This window comes from Fulvia fulva, chromosome 6 (genome assembly GCF_020509005.1).
Source record: "Fulvia fulva chromosome 6, complete sequence".
Classification (NCBI taxonomy): domain Eukaryota; kingdom Fungi; phylum Ascomycota; class Dothideomycetes; order Mycosphaerellales; family Mycosphaerellaceae; genus Fulvia; species Fulvia fulva.
The window spans coordinates 3913670-3930851 of NC_063017.1; the positions used below are offsets into that span (position 1 = coordinate 3913670).

General features: G+C 54.1%; 8 protein-coding genes across 8 annotated transcripts; 3 read left to right on the plus strand and 5 right to left on the minus strand.

The window, feature by feature from the left end:
• Positions 1-252: 252 nt before the first annotated feature.
• On the minus strand, positions 253-4650 carry CLAFUR5_07425 (Sentrin-specific protease 7; the record flags this gene model as incomplete). Its single annotated transcript, XM_047906573.1, has 2 exons — positions 253-4470; positions 4591-4650. The coding sequence occupies 2 exons, from the start codon at positions 4648-4650 to the stop codon at positions 253-255; spliced, it is 4278 nt and encodes a 1425-aa protein (XP_047763058.1).
• A 751-nt stretch (positions 4651-5401) lies between these two features.
• On the minus strand, positions 5402-6523 carry CLAFUR5_07426 (Eukaryotic translation initiation factor 4E type 2; the record flags this gene model as incomplete). Its single annotated transcript, XM_047906574.1, has 2 exons — positions 5402-6407; positions 6471-6523. 2 exons carry the CDS (start codon positions 6521-6523, stop codon positions 5402-5404), a joined length of 1059 nt encoding a protein of 352 aa, XP_047763061.1.
• Positions 6524-7892: 1369 nt separating this feature from the next.
• On the minus strand, positions 7893-10157 carry CLAFUR5_07427 (uncharacterized protein; the record flags this gene model as incomplete). The annotated part of the gene is made up of 7 exons (XM_047906575.1): positions 7893-8190; positions 8239-8429; positions 8480-8845; positions 8897-9094; positions 9148-9451; positions 9502-9664; positions 9950-10157. 7 exons carry the CDS (start codon positions 10155-10157, stop codon positions 7893-7895), a joined length of 1728 nt encoding a protein of 575 aa, XP_047763060.1.
• Positions 10158-10600: 443 nt separating this feature from the next.
• Positions 10601-10903, minus strand: CLAFUR5_07428 (uncharacterized protein; the record flags this gene model as incomplete). Its single annotated transcript, XM_047906576.1, has 2 exons — positions 10601-10636; positions 10745-10903. The coding sequence occupies 2 exons, from the start codon at positions 10901-10903 to the stop codon at positions 10601-10603; spliced, it is 195 nt and encodes a 64-aa protein (XP_047763063.1).
• Positions 10904-11988: 1085 nt separating this feature from the next.
• On the plus strand, positions 11989-12852 carry CLAFUR5_07429 (Beta-lactamase hydrolase-like protein; the record flags this gene model as incomplete). Its single annotated transcript, XM_047906577.1, has 1 exon — positions 11989-12852. The coding sequence occupies one exon, from the start codon at positions 11989-11991 to the stop codon at positions 12850-12852; it is 864 nt and encodes a 287-aa protein (XP_047763062.1).
• A 233-nt stretch (positions 12853-13085) lies between these two features.
• On the minus strand, positions 13086-14940 carry CLAFUR5_07430 (C6 finger domain transcription factor iacK; the record flags this gene model as incomplete). Its single annotated transcript, XM_047906578.1, has 2 exons — positions 13086-14723; positions 14854-14940. The coding sequence occupies 2 exons, from the start codon at positions 14938-14940 to the stop codon at positions 13086-13088; spliced, it is 1725 nt and encodes a 574-aa protein (XP_047763604.1).
• A 1191-nt stretch (positions 14941-16131) lies between these two features.
• Positions 16132-16424, plus strand: CLAFUR5_07431 (uncharacterized protein; the record flags this gene model as incomplete). The annotated part of the gene is made up of 2 exons (XM_047906579.1): positions 16132-16173; positions 16230-16424. 2 exons carry the CDS (start codon positions 16132-16134, stop codon positions 16422-16424), a joined length of 237 nt encoding a protein of 78 aa, XP_047763605.1.
• A 252-nt stretch (positions 16425-16676) lies between these two features.
• Positions 16677-17159, plus strand: CLAFUR5_07432 (uncharacterized protein; the record flags this gene model as incomplete). The annotated part of the gene is made up of 2 exons (XM_047906580.1): positions 16677-16706; positions 16767-17159. The coding sequence occupies 2 exons, from the start codon at positions 16677-16679 to the stop codon at positions 17157-17159; spliced, it is 423 nt and encodes a 140-aa protein (XP_047763602.1).
• Between the last annotated feature and the right edge of the window lie 23 nt (positions 17160-17182).

Consider the following 17182-nt stretch of genomic DNA (forward strand, 5'->3'; position numbering starts at 1 on the left):
ATCTGTAGCTCTTCCCTGGTCTGGGGTCGGTCATGTCCGAAGTGCATTCACGCTATTCACGACAGAACGTGTGACGCGCCTTTTGCGGGTCTGCATTCGTCTTCCATTCGTGCCAGCTTACGCCGTGGGATATCTCTAGAGCTATAGACAGCGCAAATCGCTTCATGAACGTACCGAAAACATGGAAGGTCAGCGCTCCTTAAACCGAGCGAGCCACGCAGTCCGCCCGCGGTGGTGACCTTGCGGGTCCTTCTAAAACTCAAATGGGTCCTCCTTTCTCCCTGCAACCAGATGGTTCTCTTTCTCCTGAGAGTCCGGTATTACCGGCTCCAACTGCTGTGATGGCTGCTCCTCGTCATCGTCTTCATCAAGATTGATGATGGTCTTTTCTTCAGCCTCCTGCTGATGATCCGATGGTGGAGCGTACGCCAAGATTCCATCAAGCAAACTGCTAGCCTGGCTCGTCTCTGGAGGTGCTGCGGATACTGTAGCTGCTGCCGGTGCAACAGGCAAATCTTGAGTAAAGACGTTCGTGGAAGGACGTTCAGAAGGAGAAGGGAATCGGAAATTCCCGGGCACCACCTCCTCGCGGTCGTCGAGCATCTCTTCGTCTTCGTCATCGAAAGGCTCGCGATCGCCCGAAGGTAGCGGATCAGACGGCTCATCACTGTCAGCTTTCGCGCCTAATGCGCGTGGTGGCGAATAGGGAAGTTCATCCTCACCTGCAGCGGTCGCGCTGGACATCTCCTGCTGCATCTGCGCAGCCACGGTTCCATCCTTCGGCATAAGCTTGTCAGAGTCGCCCATCAGAGGAGGTGGGCTTGACTTGGGAACTGGTGACTTCGCTGGTGCTGGACTCGATTTCGGAGCTGGTGACTTCGCCGCTGCAGCTTCAATCTTTCCGACGTCAGCCACCTTAGCGACCTGCGGCGCTACCCCATGCTTCGCTGCAAATTTGGCCTTCTTCCGCGCACTGCGTTCACGTTCTTGCTCTTCATGCAGCTGCAGTAACCTCTCGCGCATGTCATCCCGCTTCTTGACGGGATTGAAGTCGGCGAACAGATCCTCCTGTTCCATTTCCCTCAGTATGGCTTTGGTAATGAACGTTTGAGGATCCTTGGCGAATTCATGGATATAGCCCGCGAGATAGACGCCACAGTCCGAGAAGTTGCGCTGTACCGGAAGACCACGCGCATTCATGCCTTGCAGCTTCTGCAAATCTACCTCCATACCGCGCTTTTCTTTGGCTTCAGCGGCAATCCATTGTTTGACGACCTTCATCTCCGGCGTTCGCCCATTACCGAATGAGTCTAGAGCAATCAAAATCGGCTGTTCGGGATCAAACTTTCTCGGTCCTGGGCCTTTCTTCTTTGACTTCTTGCTGGTGGCGGTACTTGGGCGGCTGCTTTGTCTGTCTTCCTCAGGTGCTGTGAGCTGCTGCGTGTCCGTGACCTTGCCATCGTCGTCAAAAGTAAAAGTCTCTCCAGCTGGTCCATCAGTATTCTCATCTGCTGCTATAGCTTCGGCGATAGCCTGGCCATCCTCCTGACCATCCTGCGCTACAGCTGGTGGAGGGCTGACAGCCTGAACAGCTGCCGTCTCGGGAGACTGCCGAGACTGCGGATGATTGTTCTCCGACAGCGGTGAACCATTCTTCACGGCAGCAGCGTCGGAATCTACGACTTCGTCCGACGCAAAATCCTCCATCGTCACTTCCTCCTCAACGGCGGCGAACTTTCGTGGCAGGTTGTGGAGATTGCATATAACGATAACGAACCAATGTAGGTTCTCGCTAATAGGCACGACCACGTAAGGCTTGGTGAAGATGTCGATATTCTTTGTCCATCGCTTGACCGCATCGTAGTTGAAACCCCTCTTCGAACCATTCGTGGACACCGAAGTGAAGAAGAACGTATTGAAGAAGTGCACCAATTGGCGATGCTTAGGGTCCATCTGATTCTCGATGTGCTTCAGCTCGTAGTTGATGAGATTGTCGTTGAGCCATTCCTCTTCATCCAATCGCCCAAGATCGTGGAACTCGACCGTCACACGCTTCGCACCTTCTGGTGGATACAGCACAGGATGGGCCCATGGCTCGGGTTTGTGAATCTTTGTCCACTTCTCGACCATCGGAGACGGTGCACGCTCTTCGTACTGTATAGGCTTGGCTTGTCGTGTGGACCGCCTGGTTCCACTGGTGCCGCCATTTTCGAAGAATCGAGAAGTCTTGTCATTCTGATGGTCTTGCCGTACGTTGTGATACCCGTCGTTATCGAGTGCTTGCGCCAGCGTCTCAGCTTCATCAATTTGCATGCGCTCACGAGCTCCGGCAGGTCTGGAGAATTGTTTCGGAGGAGGTGCACTGGGCTCGTACACAATCTGTTCATCATCGTCCTGACGTGGTCGAGCCTGAGCCTTTCGACCCAAGTTTTGATTAGGAATGACTGGTGCTGATCGCCCCAGAGACTTTTCTCTTTCGTTCGCGATCACTTGCTCGTTGTGTTGCTTTTTGAACAACTTTTCCATAATCGTTTGAGACAGTGTTCTGACCGATAGGGCGTCGCTGTGAAGCGTGTTGAAGCAATCATGAAGTCCGTCGAGATCCTTGAAGTCCAAAACGATCGAACCAGTACTGAACGGGGTTGCTGAGCCCTTGAGATAGACTGCGGTGTCATCACGAGTATGGTTCCACTGCGAGAGCTCGCGCTGACTGATTGTGATCGGTTGATTGTCGCGCGGTGCCCGCTGTCGCTGCTTACCTGCGAGAACAAAGAACGCATTCTCGCTGTCGTCCCAAACGAGCTCGAGGCCTTTTACGTCCGAACATATCGCTTTACAGAAGATGCCCTTGATAGGAATGCGCACTCCATCGTCTGCGCCGTCTTGTAAGGACTCCACATCTGATGTCTGTGGCTGGGAGAACGCTGGAAGTGGCAGACCATTCACGTTGGATCCCTTGAAGTTCGTAGGTTTGATGTTGCTCGGCGAAAATTGCCCGGAGGAAGATTGCCCATTGGTATGCGACTGAGCCGGCGAAGGCTTCACCGGCGAAACCTGGCGTGATGCCGACCCTCGGACAGTCGGAGGGCATTCAAGCTCATCAACACTATCTTCGTGCGGAGTTTGATCAGTCCGCTTCGGTGAGGTCTGACTGCTTGTCTGCATCCTCTGAGTTGCAGTCTGTCGTTTCGACGTAGGTGCGTTCGAGTCATCGCGGATGAACTTCTTCTGCAACGACGTCGAGTCCGGAGGTCCCTGCCGCGAAGCTGGTCGGCTGTAGTGATTGGAGGACCCATCGTTCGTGTCGTGACTCTGCTCACGCGATCGTCGCGCAGTTGGCCTAGGCTGATTGTTCTTCACCGACTTCGACTTATTGCTCATTGCTGCGCTCATGATGTCGTTTACACCCTTGATGTCTGCGTCTGTACGTGGTCGAGGTGGCTGCTTGATAGGTTGCTGCTGTGGCTTCCGCAGCGCTTGCTGTCTACGATGTACCGCCGCATCAACCTCCCCAAAGCCCGCTGTCAGATCGATCGACAGTTTCTTCCGGGGATTTACCTCATTAGGTCCAGAATGTGTGCTGTCGACAGCATTACCATTGGTTTGGGCAGAATCCTCGTCGTCGATAGTGATTGCACTGCCCTCGTTGGCCTTAAGCTGAGACGAAGCCGCTTGCTGCATCTCCGACGGAGAGCGCAAGTTGGTGGCAGTCAAGGCGTTCTTCACTTCACCCGGTTTGACCTTCACGAACGAATCCACGGCCTGACGCTCGGTCGGAGCCCAAGGCGTTCGGTTCTTCGACTTCTTCGAGACGTTGGACACTTGACTCCCTCCAGACCCTCGTCTATCATATTTCTGCCGACCCAATGGGGTTGGTGTAGCATCATCGTCGTCCGTAAGATCCACAGTAGTATGTGCCTTCCCGCCCGCAATCTTTCTCTTCTTACGCGCTGACTGCTGAGACGCCGTGTCGTCCTCGATAGGGTCCTCTGCATCCTCCACCGCTGAAGATCTAGGTGCAATGCCATTCCTCGCAGATCCTGGCTGTGTCCTCGTGGTTGCCTGCTGTGGTCGTCCTGTACGCGGGTGATTTGCGGCATATTGTCCGAATATGCCCGGGTGCTTCGCTGCTTGCGGTGCACTGTCGCCCAGCGTGTTCATGTATCGCAGTCCACGACCACCTCTCACAGGTGGCATCTTCGCCGAAGCCTGACTCGCACCAGGCTTCCCACCCCAATCCGTATCCACAGGAAGTTGCCCGCCACCCGGTATTGCAATCGACCTCGCCTCCGGATGTCTCGTATAGTTCGCAGTCAAGTTATCGTCCTCCTCGCTGCCACTCTGCTTCACCTTCTTACCGCCTCTTGCCTCGCCGTCTGCTTCACGTGCTCGCTTTCCACCTAATGCCGCCTCCGCTGCCATAAATGCATCCACCGCTCGCCCTCGTGCCGCCGCCGCATTTGTGGTAGACTGGGGTGCAAAAGATGTTAGCCACATACCTCTTTGTGTCCAGGCACGTTTGTTGTCAACTTGGACGACTCGCATCTTTGCAAGGAAATTGCTCAAGTGTTACGTCGGACATGCACCAACCTGTTCAGTGTCCTTTGCGTCCGGCCAGAAGGATTCTTTGAAGTCCTTGTACCAGCCCATGAAGTGAGGTGAGCTTTCAGCGACGGTTGAGCTCACTTCTCCCTCACATCCGAAACACGCAAAACGCCGGGGGACATTATGCACATAAAGGACAAAGGCAGGAGGAAGTAAGAAGAGAGGTGTGCACGAAATCAAGGGTGCGGTGGTGCACAAGGACAAGGTATAGGGAAGTTCAAGCTTCTGGAAGTACTGTAGAACCCGTTCGCGCCTCGACCCCACCGCACGACCTGAAAGCAGGGTTCATGGCGCAGATGTGGCTTCAACAATGGACGTCTGTATACACGACATATCCGCACTTATTGGCGGAACTGCAGTCTGCTCGCGCATCAACATGCACATCGACGAGGATCACCTCAAGACCCGCGGAAAGTGAAAGCATTGACCCATATCGGGAGATCAGTTGACTTTGATCGTGCTAAGCTGCCTTCAACAGCACAGATTGAGCATTCACTATCCGCCCATGCAACAGCCTCAGCTCACCCAAGACCGTACAGTAGTGTACATTTTCGCTCTCAACAATGAATGATAGAGCGACATGTTCGAATGCCGACACAAAAACACGACACCCAATCAGTGGACCTTCAGACGTGGTTCGCCTCTCGCTCCGTACAATGCATAACGAATGCTCCCGACAACGCCCGTCGCATCACTCTGACCCGTCATGTCGGTCGAGTGCGAGATTCATCCTCTCCCACCGCTTGCGAGATTTCTGCAGAGCTGGCGACGCCACTCGCGTACAAGGAGGGCCGTCCTACTCCTCATCCTTCTTCTTGTCGCCAACAAGCGTGTTACGCCTGTTCTTGTCCTGATTCGCTTTCTCCTGGCGCGCCTTGTCGACTTCGATCCGCTGCGTGATGCTTTCGTCGTGGCTGCGCCATTGCAAGTTGGTATCCGGAGGTAATGACAGGACTCTCTTAATCGTCTCTCGTATCTTGATATTCCTGCCGCCGTCGTTCTTCGTCCAGATGGAGAACACGTCCTCCTGAATCCTGACACTGACGACCGCACCGCAGACCTCCTCACCAGCTTCTGCAAATTGGTCGCCGACCATCGCCATGAGTAAGTCCTCCCAGTACCGGTCTGCCACGCCCTTCTTCAAGCGCATTGTCCACTTGCCACCCTTCTTGTTCTCTTCATCTTCCCAAACAGGCCGTATTCCCTCCTTGAAGAAGTGGTAGTCACTCACAGTCGGCAGACCGCTGGGCCTGGTGAGGTGTACGTATACCTTCCAGAAATCCTCCACCGTACCTATCCTGCACATGGGCGTGATTGATTTCTCGTAGTCGCTGTTCTTGCTCGTCGGCTTGCGGTAGTATATTATCCAGTTGTCCTTGAGCGGGTGCAAAACTGCAGTCTCTTTCGAAGAAGACGCAGGAGGCTCGGCAGCGCCTTTTTCGATGCCAAAGTTCGATAACGACTTTCGCGCGGGCGGCCTTCTGCTGTCCTTTGCGTTGTCCTCGGATGAGTCCCTCTTGTCGAGGCTCTTTGTCAAGTCGAATGAGCCTCCTGGCGTTTTGGGGGTCTTACCCGTAGCACCGAAGCTCGCGAATGCTCCACTACCTAAGCCAAAGGCAGATGAAGCTCCAGTGCCCGTGGGTGATGCGACTGACGACGTCGATATGGGACCGATCGAGTTGAAGGGATTGTTCTTTCCGTGGCTGCTTGAACTCCCGAATCTCTTCGTCGAAGGAGTATCGTGGCTATCGCGGGTATCGTTTCGATCGTTCTTGTTGACCGAGAGTGAGAGCTTGCTGCTGCTGTTGCTCGCGTGCTCGGTTAGTGGTGTGCTAATGCGACTATTAGCGTTGGAAAGGACATACTTTGATCGCCGGGTCCACAGGTTGCTTGGGCTGTTGTCGTTGTTCGAACCCATTGGCACCTGCTAGAGGATTGTGCAGCACGGTAGGTCGCCTGTTTGGCTGTCTCGACAGTGCGTGGGAGGCGAGGATCGGGAAGCGTTACGGACTCCCGAGCACACAATGCGGCGGGACGTTGCAGTGGCTCGATTGGTGTGGAGGAAGCTCGGGATGGATGATACGATGGGTATTGGTGACGGTGGATCAGGCAGTGAGAGCGTAGTAGTGGCAAGGATAGTACAGTCGTAGCAATTGGGGATGGCGAGGTGTATGTCTGCTCTAGACGTCTTCTCTTCCTGCCCATCTAACAAGCCTCTTAGCTTGCCGAGCTTCTGCCCTGGCGGAACGTGCGCGCGCTAATCGAAGCTGGAGATCAAATTCTCCAGCCCGCCGTGCTCTCTTCCTTCCTTCAACCACGACCATGATACTCAAATCAGTGCTCCTTGCCGACTCTTGCAGTCACATTCGCATGGTGTTGGGCACTTCCGAACTTGGCCGAGACCAACGCGACTTTTAAAACCATCAACAGGAGGGTAGTCCTTCGGGATGGCGCCCATGATCCGTTGATGACCTACAAGCATCCGACAACCACAAACAATGCCTATCATGAGGCATCGAGTAGTATGGCAAAGATCCGTTCGCCTATAGCGCAAGGTAGGTGAGCACTCTCGAGCACCTTCCTTTCCGCGATGATGATCTTTGAGCATCTGGTAAACCAAATCTGCGCCAGCCGCTTTACTTACACCTGCTTCGGCAGTATGCTGGTTGGCCTTGAGGATATAAAGGCAAAGTCTGAGAGTACCTAGGTACTTCGATGATACAAATGACAGCACCAAATCTTGTTGGCGTCAGTCGCTGACATTGCCGTAGGTCAAGGAGTCCACTTCCCAATGTCTTCACAAGTCTTGCACATCCTGCCGCCGTCCTTCTCCACGATCTTTACGCGCCCGTCCGCCGGTTGCACGCAGTATGGGAATTCTGGCTGAACTTTTACCGCGATGGCTGCCTCGACGACTGCGTAGATGTGCGCGCACGCACGCGCCATGATTGAAGTCTAGTGACGCCGGCCCCCGGTCCACTCTTGCAGCGTTCCATCCGTCGAATTACCATAGTCTACCTGTGTACGACTAGGCGGCTGCGTTTGCTCTGCGCCTCAAGACGCCGACAAGGAAGTGTGTGTGTCGTTGGTGGCTGTTCGTGCCTTCCCACGATATAGACTTTCGGCTACACCCGATGAACCCTTGCTTCGTTGCCATCGTGCATCACGACAAGCCGAGCACGCCATTAGGGAGCCATGCATAAATAACGACACACTTGTCTCTGCTTCCTCAATACTTCTATGCTCTATGTTGTACAGTCTCCCATATCCATACACGCCAAAGATCATCACTCTTCCTCGTCAATCTCTGGTAACAGACGCGTCCTCTCACTCGGGACACCCGTCTTCTCCTCCTGCTTGTGGATCTTATGGTCCTGAATCCACACGAATGCCGTCAATGCCACACCAATCGCCAAGCCCAGCGAGGTCAGAACCACGTTGATTGGGATTGGGTTGTCATGGAAGACTTCGTGGTTTGCCGCATCGATGAGTGGCTGGCTCAGGTTGATCAAGCCTGAGAAGCAAACAATAGTGCCGTACACACGTCCAAAATTGGCGAAGCCGAAGACTTTGGCGGCATAGTCACTTCAAATGGTCAGTGAATTCAAGGAAAGGACGCGGAGGATAACTCACGACATGGCCGAGTAGTACAATGGGCGCAGCAGCACGAACAGCACCACGTTTGCGTACGCCGCCCAGAAGAATGGCAGTGAACCGAGGACACCGACCGCCGTGATGAGCACGACCAGTACGGTCAACATCATTGCCGTACTCACATTATCCAGCAAAAGTCCGATGAAGGGCGTTGCAGCAACACCTCCGATCTGCGAGCTGTCAGTAAAGGACCAGTCTATCGCACTGAGCCATAACTTACTGGAAGTGCCACGTCAAAGAAAGCATTGACAGCACGGCCGGCATCGATGGACCCAAGCATATACTCATACTGGCTTCTTATTGTCGCGATGAAGAAGTTCATACGCAGCATTTGCAGGACCGTGAGGAGCGTGATCAGGATGAACCACGGTGAAAGCATCTGCTCTTTTGGAGACTTGCCGTGAAGAGCGCCCCAAACATGACTTGCCGCGTGGTGCTCTCGAGTTCTTTTCTCGCGCGCTTCTCGCTCTTCAGCATCTCCAAGCAGTTCGTCGAGCTTTGCAAGGTTGCTCTCTCGGTGCTCTCGCCTGCGTTCGCGTTGTCGACGGACCTCGCCATCGCTCAAGTCGTCATCCGAATCGTGTACCTGGAAAGAGTCAGCTGGCTTGTCTCAATCACGGACTGGTCCCTGACTCACATCTCTTGTCGCATCTTCCATCTTCTCGAGCTTCTGCTCAAGCTGCGGGACGGTCTTGTATCCGTCTTTGTTCATGATTGTCACTTGAGCAATGGTGATCACTGCGGGAACAATCAGGTAGCCGTAGAAGAATTTCTCGGGGCCAAAAGCACCGCCAGTCGACTCATAAGCCAATCTGAAGAAGAGGAACACAGCAGCCTTCGAAACCAGTCAGTATTCACTTTGCTGCAATTGGGGTCTAATGTACTCACCGAAGCATCAAATGCGCCTGTCACGAGAGCGACAATGGTACCCGCATAACGAGGAAACGCATTTGCAACCTGGAACGACTGGACAAAAAGGAAGGAACCACCAAGAGACAAGAAAATGTTTCCTGCAATGTATCCATCGAACTCTGGAATGGCGAAAGCGCTAGCCATCAAGACTGCACCAATGGCAAGACACACTGCGCCAATGATGGCTGCGAAACGTGGACCATATCTGTCGAGCAATGTTCCTACTGGTAATGCAGATACATTGCTGGTCGTGGAGGCAATCGCGAAAATCAAGTTCAGCCTGGCCTCTTGTCAGCTGAAGTCAGCAACATTCTCGTGAAGTGGACATACCTGAGATCTTGCTCGTAGCATATCTCGACACCAGCATTGAGCTCATCGGCAGTACATAGGTCCCGATAAACGCCGTTGTCAACAAGCACTGGCTTCAACGCTGCAAACCCGAAAACAATGCCCGACGCGAACCAACATGATATAACGGTAACCACTATCTGCGCTACTCAAGGTCAGCATATCGTCAAATACTGACACTCGGGGTCATTGTGTGGGATTGTAGTCGTTCGGTGTAGTCTGGTCGGTCGTGGCCGAGCGAGGGCAATGTGAGGCAGACGATCGACATAATGCTGCAGCAACAGACCACGTCGAATCCTTCGGTCGAAGACAATCCGAACCTGTCCATAAACTTGTTCGCCACATCGAAACGCGGAGTCACCGCTTCCAGGATTTCGCTATTTCGACTGCCATGTCTTCAACCTGCACCTGCCACCACGGGATTACTTACCAAGTCGTTGAGCAGTCGGAACTTTGTATGGAGTCACACCACCCGTTGGCGCCGTCGCTTGAGAGTCCTCCGCAGGCTTGGGAATCGCATCGTAACTGATAACCCTGCGGAGGGACTTTGCGGTTCCGTATCCTAGCTGTTTCGCATCGACCTCTGGCGGGCGGCGGTCTTCTCCGTCGATCGAAGTAACTCGTTGAAGAAGAGACATGAAGGACCGGTCAACTCAGCCTGGCTTGACGACAAACAGAACAACCTGTTGAAGGGCTTTGTTTCAGTCGATGGAGGAGCAGGAGAGAAACAGAGGAGCCACACCGAGGAAATGATAGGAAAATCGGGCTGGTGGAGCGCGTGCGGGCTGGTGGAGCGCGTGGGGCAGGCGTGGAAGCTTCGCGCTACGCTTTCTGGGATGTGACACGAGATTGTCGTGCAAGAGCTGATCGCGACCGCGGAGGACGATTTTGGCCAGGATCGGGAGGCGGTCATCGATCACTACATTGTTGAGCTTATTCTACGACATCTTTCCATGCTTTCCCTCAGCCATTGCGACGCGAACGACTTATCGCTGAAGCAATGCTGTGGTCTGGACTATCGGCTTCGAAGCGCCGAGCGTCGCGACCTGCAGAAAGTTTAGAGCTCTAGCGCCCGGCTGTCCTAACCGATGCGGATACCAGGTCTTGCCTTCCTATTCTGGTCAGAATCAACGGAAACCAACGCCATCAGCAGGCCAAAAAGCGATCACATGCTCCACGGTCGGAACCTGCCTTCAGTGTCTGGACTGCCAATTATGCGACGTACCTGCGTGCCTGCCGTGTACAGACACTGCATGACCGTCGGTAGCATTGCAGCATAAGATAAGAGGACTTCGCACAGCTTGGATAGCGCCAGTCGCTTCTCGGCGTAGCTACACATCTGCTGGAAGTCAGCATCCTGTGCATCTTGGAATATCAGTTCCATCCCCGTAGGAACAGCCGTCACTGAGGGACCAACGATCGGCTCCCTACTGCCCACCTCATGCTGACACGGGAGCTTTTCACGATATTCGTCGAAGTAAGAGCTCGACCTTTGGTTCCAAGACAGTGGTGAGCAATAGCCATTCCATATGTAACCGCATAGCCGTCACAGCGGGAGCTCTATCTCGCCACCACACGGCATACGGGTAGAGGCAGCGGTCCGAGACGGAGAACAGCTTTGCGCTAAGGCAGCCTGCCGTGAGGATACCGCCTCACGTTGAGTCGACAGTCCGATGCTACAACATGACCAGGGAGAACACGAATCTTGGTAACCTGCAGTCAGACGGTAACCGCGATGGTGATACTGTTCGTTGCCGTGCGTTGAAGATAGGCGGTGAGTGGTCTTTTCGAGAAATTCGGCTTTCTTACTCCTTCACGGACGCATCCCAATAAAAGGCGCTGATGCCTGGACCAACAGAAAGACACGTTCCAGCCAATTCTTGTTCTCCTTGCTTCCTGTTTGCAAGATCTGCTTCCCGTCGAAACTCACCCTCCACCAGCCTAGAATACACAAACCAAGAGAAGCAGTCAGCTGAGCACAAGAAAAGCAACATAACCTTGGGACGGCAAATGATTCAGCTATATATATTCGGCCACGAAATGAAGCATGACGCGGAAGCTCCCATTGCCGTAACTCTAGCGGCACCATCACCACCTACCCCTGTCATCCCGAACACCCAACTACCGACAGCCGGCTTCCCCAAACATGGGTCCCACCCATCCACTCGCGCGAGCAGTGGAGCACATCTCAGGCTGCCACTGTCCACATCAAACGCATCATCCCGTTAGGATCACGCTGCCTGGGCTAAGATGATGTATGTATAGGCAGTCTTCCGTGTCTGGCAAAGGGACATCAGCGGGATCCTAGACTAGCTTGGGTGTTCCTTCATGGAATAGGTAATCGCCATGTCCTACTGCGACGCCAGACTGGGCGAACCGCGAGTTCCGAACATATAATATCCTTGCCATGTCTTTGGACCGGAATCCGGCCGGATTGGCCTGGTTGTCGGCGAGTGAGACCTCACGCTCATGACAGTGCGGAGTGTGCGGTGTGTGCGTGTAGTCCTCCTGTCGTCCTCTGCTGGCGGTCATTCGCCTTTAACATCCAATCCATCGACACGGCTCGCAGAATATACCACGACCGCGATGGCGATATCCAGCCCCGTCACCGCCCTCCCCAAAATACACCAACAACCACAACAACCTCACCTCGAGCCCCCACCCCTAATCCACACTCTCTACGAGGAACTCACATGCACATGGCAATACGTCGTAGCCGACCCTCTTACCCGCCACGCCGTAATCATCGACCCTCACCTCGACAACTCCCCGGCATCGACCTCAATCTCCACAATAGCAGCCGACCGCGTGCTTGCTATAGTGCGCCGAAATCGCTACTACGTCGATCGCATCTTGCACACCCATGAACCGCAGCATCACCCTTCCTCAGCATGGTATTTACGGACCCAAATATTACAGACGGAAGGCTATGCCCCGGAGGTGAACATCGGGCGCAAGATGGCGGCGGTGCAGAGAGTCTTCAAGAGGAAGTACTCGATGAACGATGGGAGCCAGTGGAAGACTGCGTTTGAGGGGACATTTTCGGACGGGGAGGTGTTTCGGATCGGGTCGATTAGTGCGCATGTGCTGCACCTGTCAGGCGGTAATCTCGCATTTGTTATCGGCCAGCACATCTTCGCCGGAACGAGCATTTTCGATTTGCAAGTGCGGAATCGACATGATGAGTTGTTGGGCGATTTGAAGAATTATCGGGTGTATACTTGTCGGGACAGTCCGCCGGCGAGGACTGCGAAGCTTGTGTCGGTGGATGAAAAGACGAGTGGTGGGAAGAAGGCTGGGAGGAAGTTGGTCATTCGGTATGAAGCGGAGTGATGGAGGTGGTGATGCCTCGTCTGGTACGGCCTTTCGGTGTCATGCGTTGCTTGAAGATACCCGGGATGTTTTGTTGGGATAGTGTTGGCAGAAGTGCGTTTGATCCACACTCTGGCGCACAATGTTAGCTTTCGAGACGCAGGATTTCCTTTGGTAACCATGCACATGTATTAGCTGCTCCGACAGCATGTTTGTAATAGGATTGAGCTCTTTAGTTGCATTTCGAAAGACCTTCAGATGCTCGTCATTTCGCCTTCAGGTAGTAGCTGATTTTGCATTCCCTCGCTGTAGAAGATGTCAAGCCACGACAGATCAGCCGGGAAAGTCGCAAAGTCGCTCGCAGACGGTCCAGGAGAGCTTGTTGGTATCGAAGCGACGGCACGGGGCTTGAAGATCTCGTTGGCAGCTCTCTTTAGCTGCTGTGTAACATGCTGTGCAATGGGCCACTGCCGGCTCAACGATTTCAGCGCGCCAATGATGAGTGCAACCCGATCTCGATTTTGTTGGGTGTCACTATGAGAGTAGGCACAGCATGCTGACAGCTGAACGATACATGCGAAGACCAGGCCACAGATGAAGAGTGGTGATTGATCGTGAGCTGGTAGCGTGGCGAGGTTGGCAAGTTCCTTAGATGCCGAGAGGGCCTTCACGGCATGCTGGGTCGATGTTGGCGAGACCTGTTCCATATGTTGCTGGGCACAAGCGACGTCTGCTGCCGGCGGCATCGTGATGGGTAACTCGGACCTTGGGAAGTGCAGGAAAATGCTGGCGCATCGAATAAATGTGAAGGCTTGGAACATGAGGTGGTCCATCTCGCCCCCATGACTGACAAGGCGGGCTTTCTCGTTGGGTAGATGTAGCTGCCATGAGGCAATAGCGTTGTCGATAGCTTGGATAGTGTCTGCTTTTGCTGCATTGTTTGTCGATACCGCAATCACTCTCGCCAAGATCCGAACAGCATCGATACGATAGCAATACGATGAGAATCGCCATTCCTCGTCCGAGAATAGTCTGTCTTCGAACATTTCGAGCGTGCTTGGGGTTATCGTAATGCGTCCTTCCGCGTATGCAGACTCTTCGCAAGGCAACAGCGTCGTAGAGGCGACTGTATTACTTCGGAAGCTTGTGTTGCGATGAAGTGCCGCGAGGTAGCCGTCGGTGATGTACAACTCCCACCAAGTCCGACGCAATGATTCTTCATACAGAGCGTCCCCTTGTGCTTGGTTCGCCGCGAACTCTGCCGTATGCATGCCCAAGCTGATCGCCATCTCTACTGCACGAGACATGCACGCCGTGGCTTCCATAGGCTCATACCGGGAGTGCAGAAGTAGGACGTAGAGTAGGAGCGTTTGGACCATCTCAGGTGATCTTGCATCACTTGCTCGGAGTGTCTCTGTCAGGATCGTCTGCAAAGGATCGCTTGCAATACCTGGGGCATAGTAGCTACCAATCAACTTGACAGTTGCTCTCAGATAGGGTGGATAGGTCTTATCAGAGCATCGACTTCGCGGCAGCAGTATCGGATGGCCTGGATGGAAGTTTGAGTAGTACAGGTTCGTTAAATGTTCATCCTCAGAGCGCAGCGATGACGTCGTAGATGATGAGCCTGGAGTCGAAGCCTCCTGCGGCCGTTGACTAAGACTTGACGCATCGCTGGTAGGAGCCGTGCCACTGTAGGGCATTGGAGGAGGTCGATGCTGCCCTCCATGTGGGAGATAGTCGGTTGGCTCAGATCCCGGCGTTGGTGGAAGAGTCGGACGAGGTGACTGTAGCCTTCGAGACCTGGCGCCACAGCCACGCCGCGAAGGAGTATAGCTGCAGGCAAGGCCTTTGTATGTACACCGAGAGCAGATCGGTACTGCTGCGTCGCACTGTCCCGCAGAAGTCGTCAGTGATGATGTAGGGGGATGTGGCAGCCACGCATTCATGCACAGCGCAGCTCTCCAGGCCACTAGACGGTCTCGGGGCTTGCGCAGTGCGTACAAGGACTTTCACGCTCACCTTGAGATGCTTCTTCCGACACTCAGTACAAGCCAGTGGCGAGGGTCTCGCAGCGGCTTTCGCGGAGTCTGTGCCGGGAGATGTCATGGCGACAACAAAGCAGCATCAACATCAGGAGGAGAAGTGGAAGCAAGACCAAGGCAGGGGCACGACGGTCGGACGCGCCATGTCTTTAGCTGCGTCAAGAACGACCTGGTGCAGGTGGTGGCTCAATACTGCTCAGCGGCATGATGTGGACGCCGGGTCGCCGACTTGGAAGACGCCGAGATCTGCTCGACCCCTGCGGGCCGAGACAGACGAACACGTTGCTCTTCCTGGTCCTCCTTCTGATCAACACCAATCAGCGACCAACAGCATGAGACCACGGCGCCGGACAGGAACACATCTCTGACTGATCACGGCCCGCGTCTTCCGACTGCGAGACCAGAGCACGGCCGTAGAGACAGCGAGCGTCGTCCTGGCCGGCGATGAGACACATCGTGAGCCCAATACTGACGCCCCTGCAACCAGCGCTCCTGTATACCGAAATACCGAAGGCAATCAACAGCTGGAAGCTGCCAGAGGGAAGTCTACCCCTTGCCGACGCCACTCGGCTTCAGAGGTGTCCCCGAGAATGGACATCTTGCCTTTCAATGGTCTCTTGCCCGGACTCAGGAACTGCATGTGCAGCCTGACAAACGCGTGAATCCCTTCTGACACCACGTGGTAGACACCATAGGTCTTCATGCCCTTGCTCCTGCACCTCCCAAGGTAGCGCCATTGGCCCACGAAGCTGTGCCTGAAGATTGGCTGCATGCCTTGAAGTCGAAGTGGCCTGTCGCGCGTGACCTTGCTGGATCAAATCTACCTTGTCGCTTAGAAGGAGAAGTCGAGGACTTGGTGAGACCTGAGCAAGATAAAATCGCGATCGATGCTAACAGTTGGAGCAGCTGGTCCTTGGCGAGATTCCCAGAGAGATTGATGGCTGCTTCTACCGCGTCATGGTCGATCCGTTCGTACCACCCACTGAAGGAAATGTGCCAATCGATGGAGACGGTATCATATTTGTATTCCAGTTCCACGATGGTAAAGTTGATCTGAAGACGAGGTACATCGACACAGAAAGGCTTAAGCTAGAGCGAAGGGCGAACAACGCAATGTTTGGCTTGTACAGGATCCTTTCACTCACCATCCTTGCGTTCGGTAAGATCACCCTTCCATATTAGCTCATATTAATGAGGGGCTCGAATACACGCATTAGTGCTGCCGTGGACAGTACCGCGAACACAAACCTGGTTCATGGGGGGGGGGCATTTACTGGCACTGAAAGAAGTCGCGCGGGTGAGTTGATATTTAGAAGCTTTGGGAAGAGACAGATTTCTGACCAGCGACGAAAGCCCTACCCAGTCGACCCGCTCACACTGGAGACGAGGTGCTACGACCCATTTGGCCAAGTGAAAGCCAAGACATTCAGCGCGCATCCAAAGTATGACCCTTACAACGATGAGCTGGTTGTGTTTGGGTACGAAGCTAAAGGCGGTCTCTGGACCATCCTCCCCAGGCCTTTCACATCGTCCTTTTTGGCTTCCTAGACACACTCATCAGCTCAGAGCCACAAGCATTGTGCTACTTAGCAGGCTTCTTGCTCGTGTATGTCGCCTCCAGGCACGGCCAATGCACGACAGTGCCCGTTCTGCCACAAAGGCTTCTCGAGACAGTGAGCAAGATGCCCTGCCGTTCCTCATGCTGAGCGTAATCGAGCTAACAGTGTGGGTCCAGAGATGCCGTGAAGAGGCACAGTGTTACATGTGATCAACGACGTAGCCGACCATTGTCACAGGTGGATGCTCCGAAAGGCAGAAGGCGTCATGCATGTCAGCGGGTAACGAGTCCACTGCGTGGTTCACTCCGGCTTAGACCAACGAACATGACAGTGCACTCAAAAGAAGCGCTTCTGCGATGGTATGAGGCCTTGCACAGCTTGTACCACAAAAGGCACCCTGTGCGAATATGGCAACAGCAAGGCCGCCAAGAGAGGCGCTCTGTCAGGCCCTCAAGACCACGCAGCAAGCCTGCGTAGACCGCGGTCCACATCCTTCTTGCTCCAAGATGACGACGAGAAGATATTCTGCCGTTTCGACTTTCCCAGACCGGTACAGGACAAGTCCAGCCAGCACATTCACGATGGCGCCGCAGTACCAGCTGACGAGTGGCATTATTGTACTGGACAATCAGGCGACCTTACATGGCCCACCATATTCGATCCAACTTTGATGATAACTTTGGGATACATCCGCTGTCAACCAACGAGAGCGACTGGGCCTTGACTACGTCAGTGGAGCAAGATACA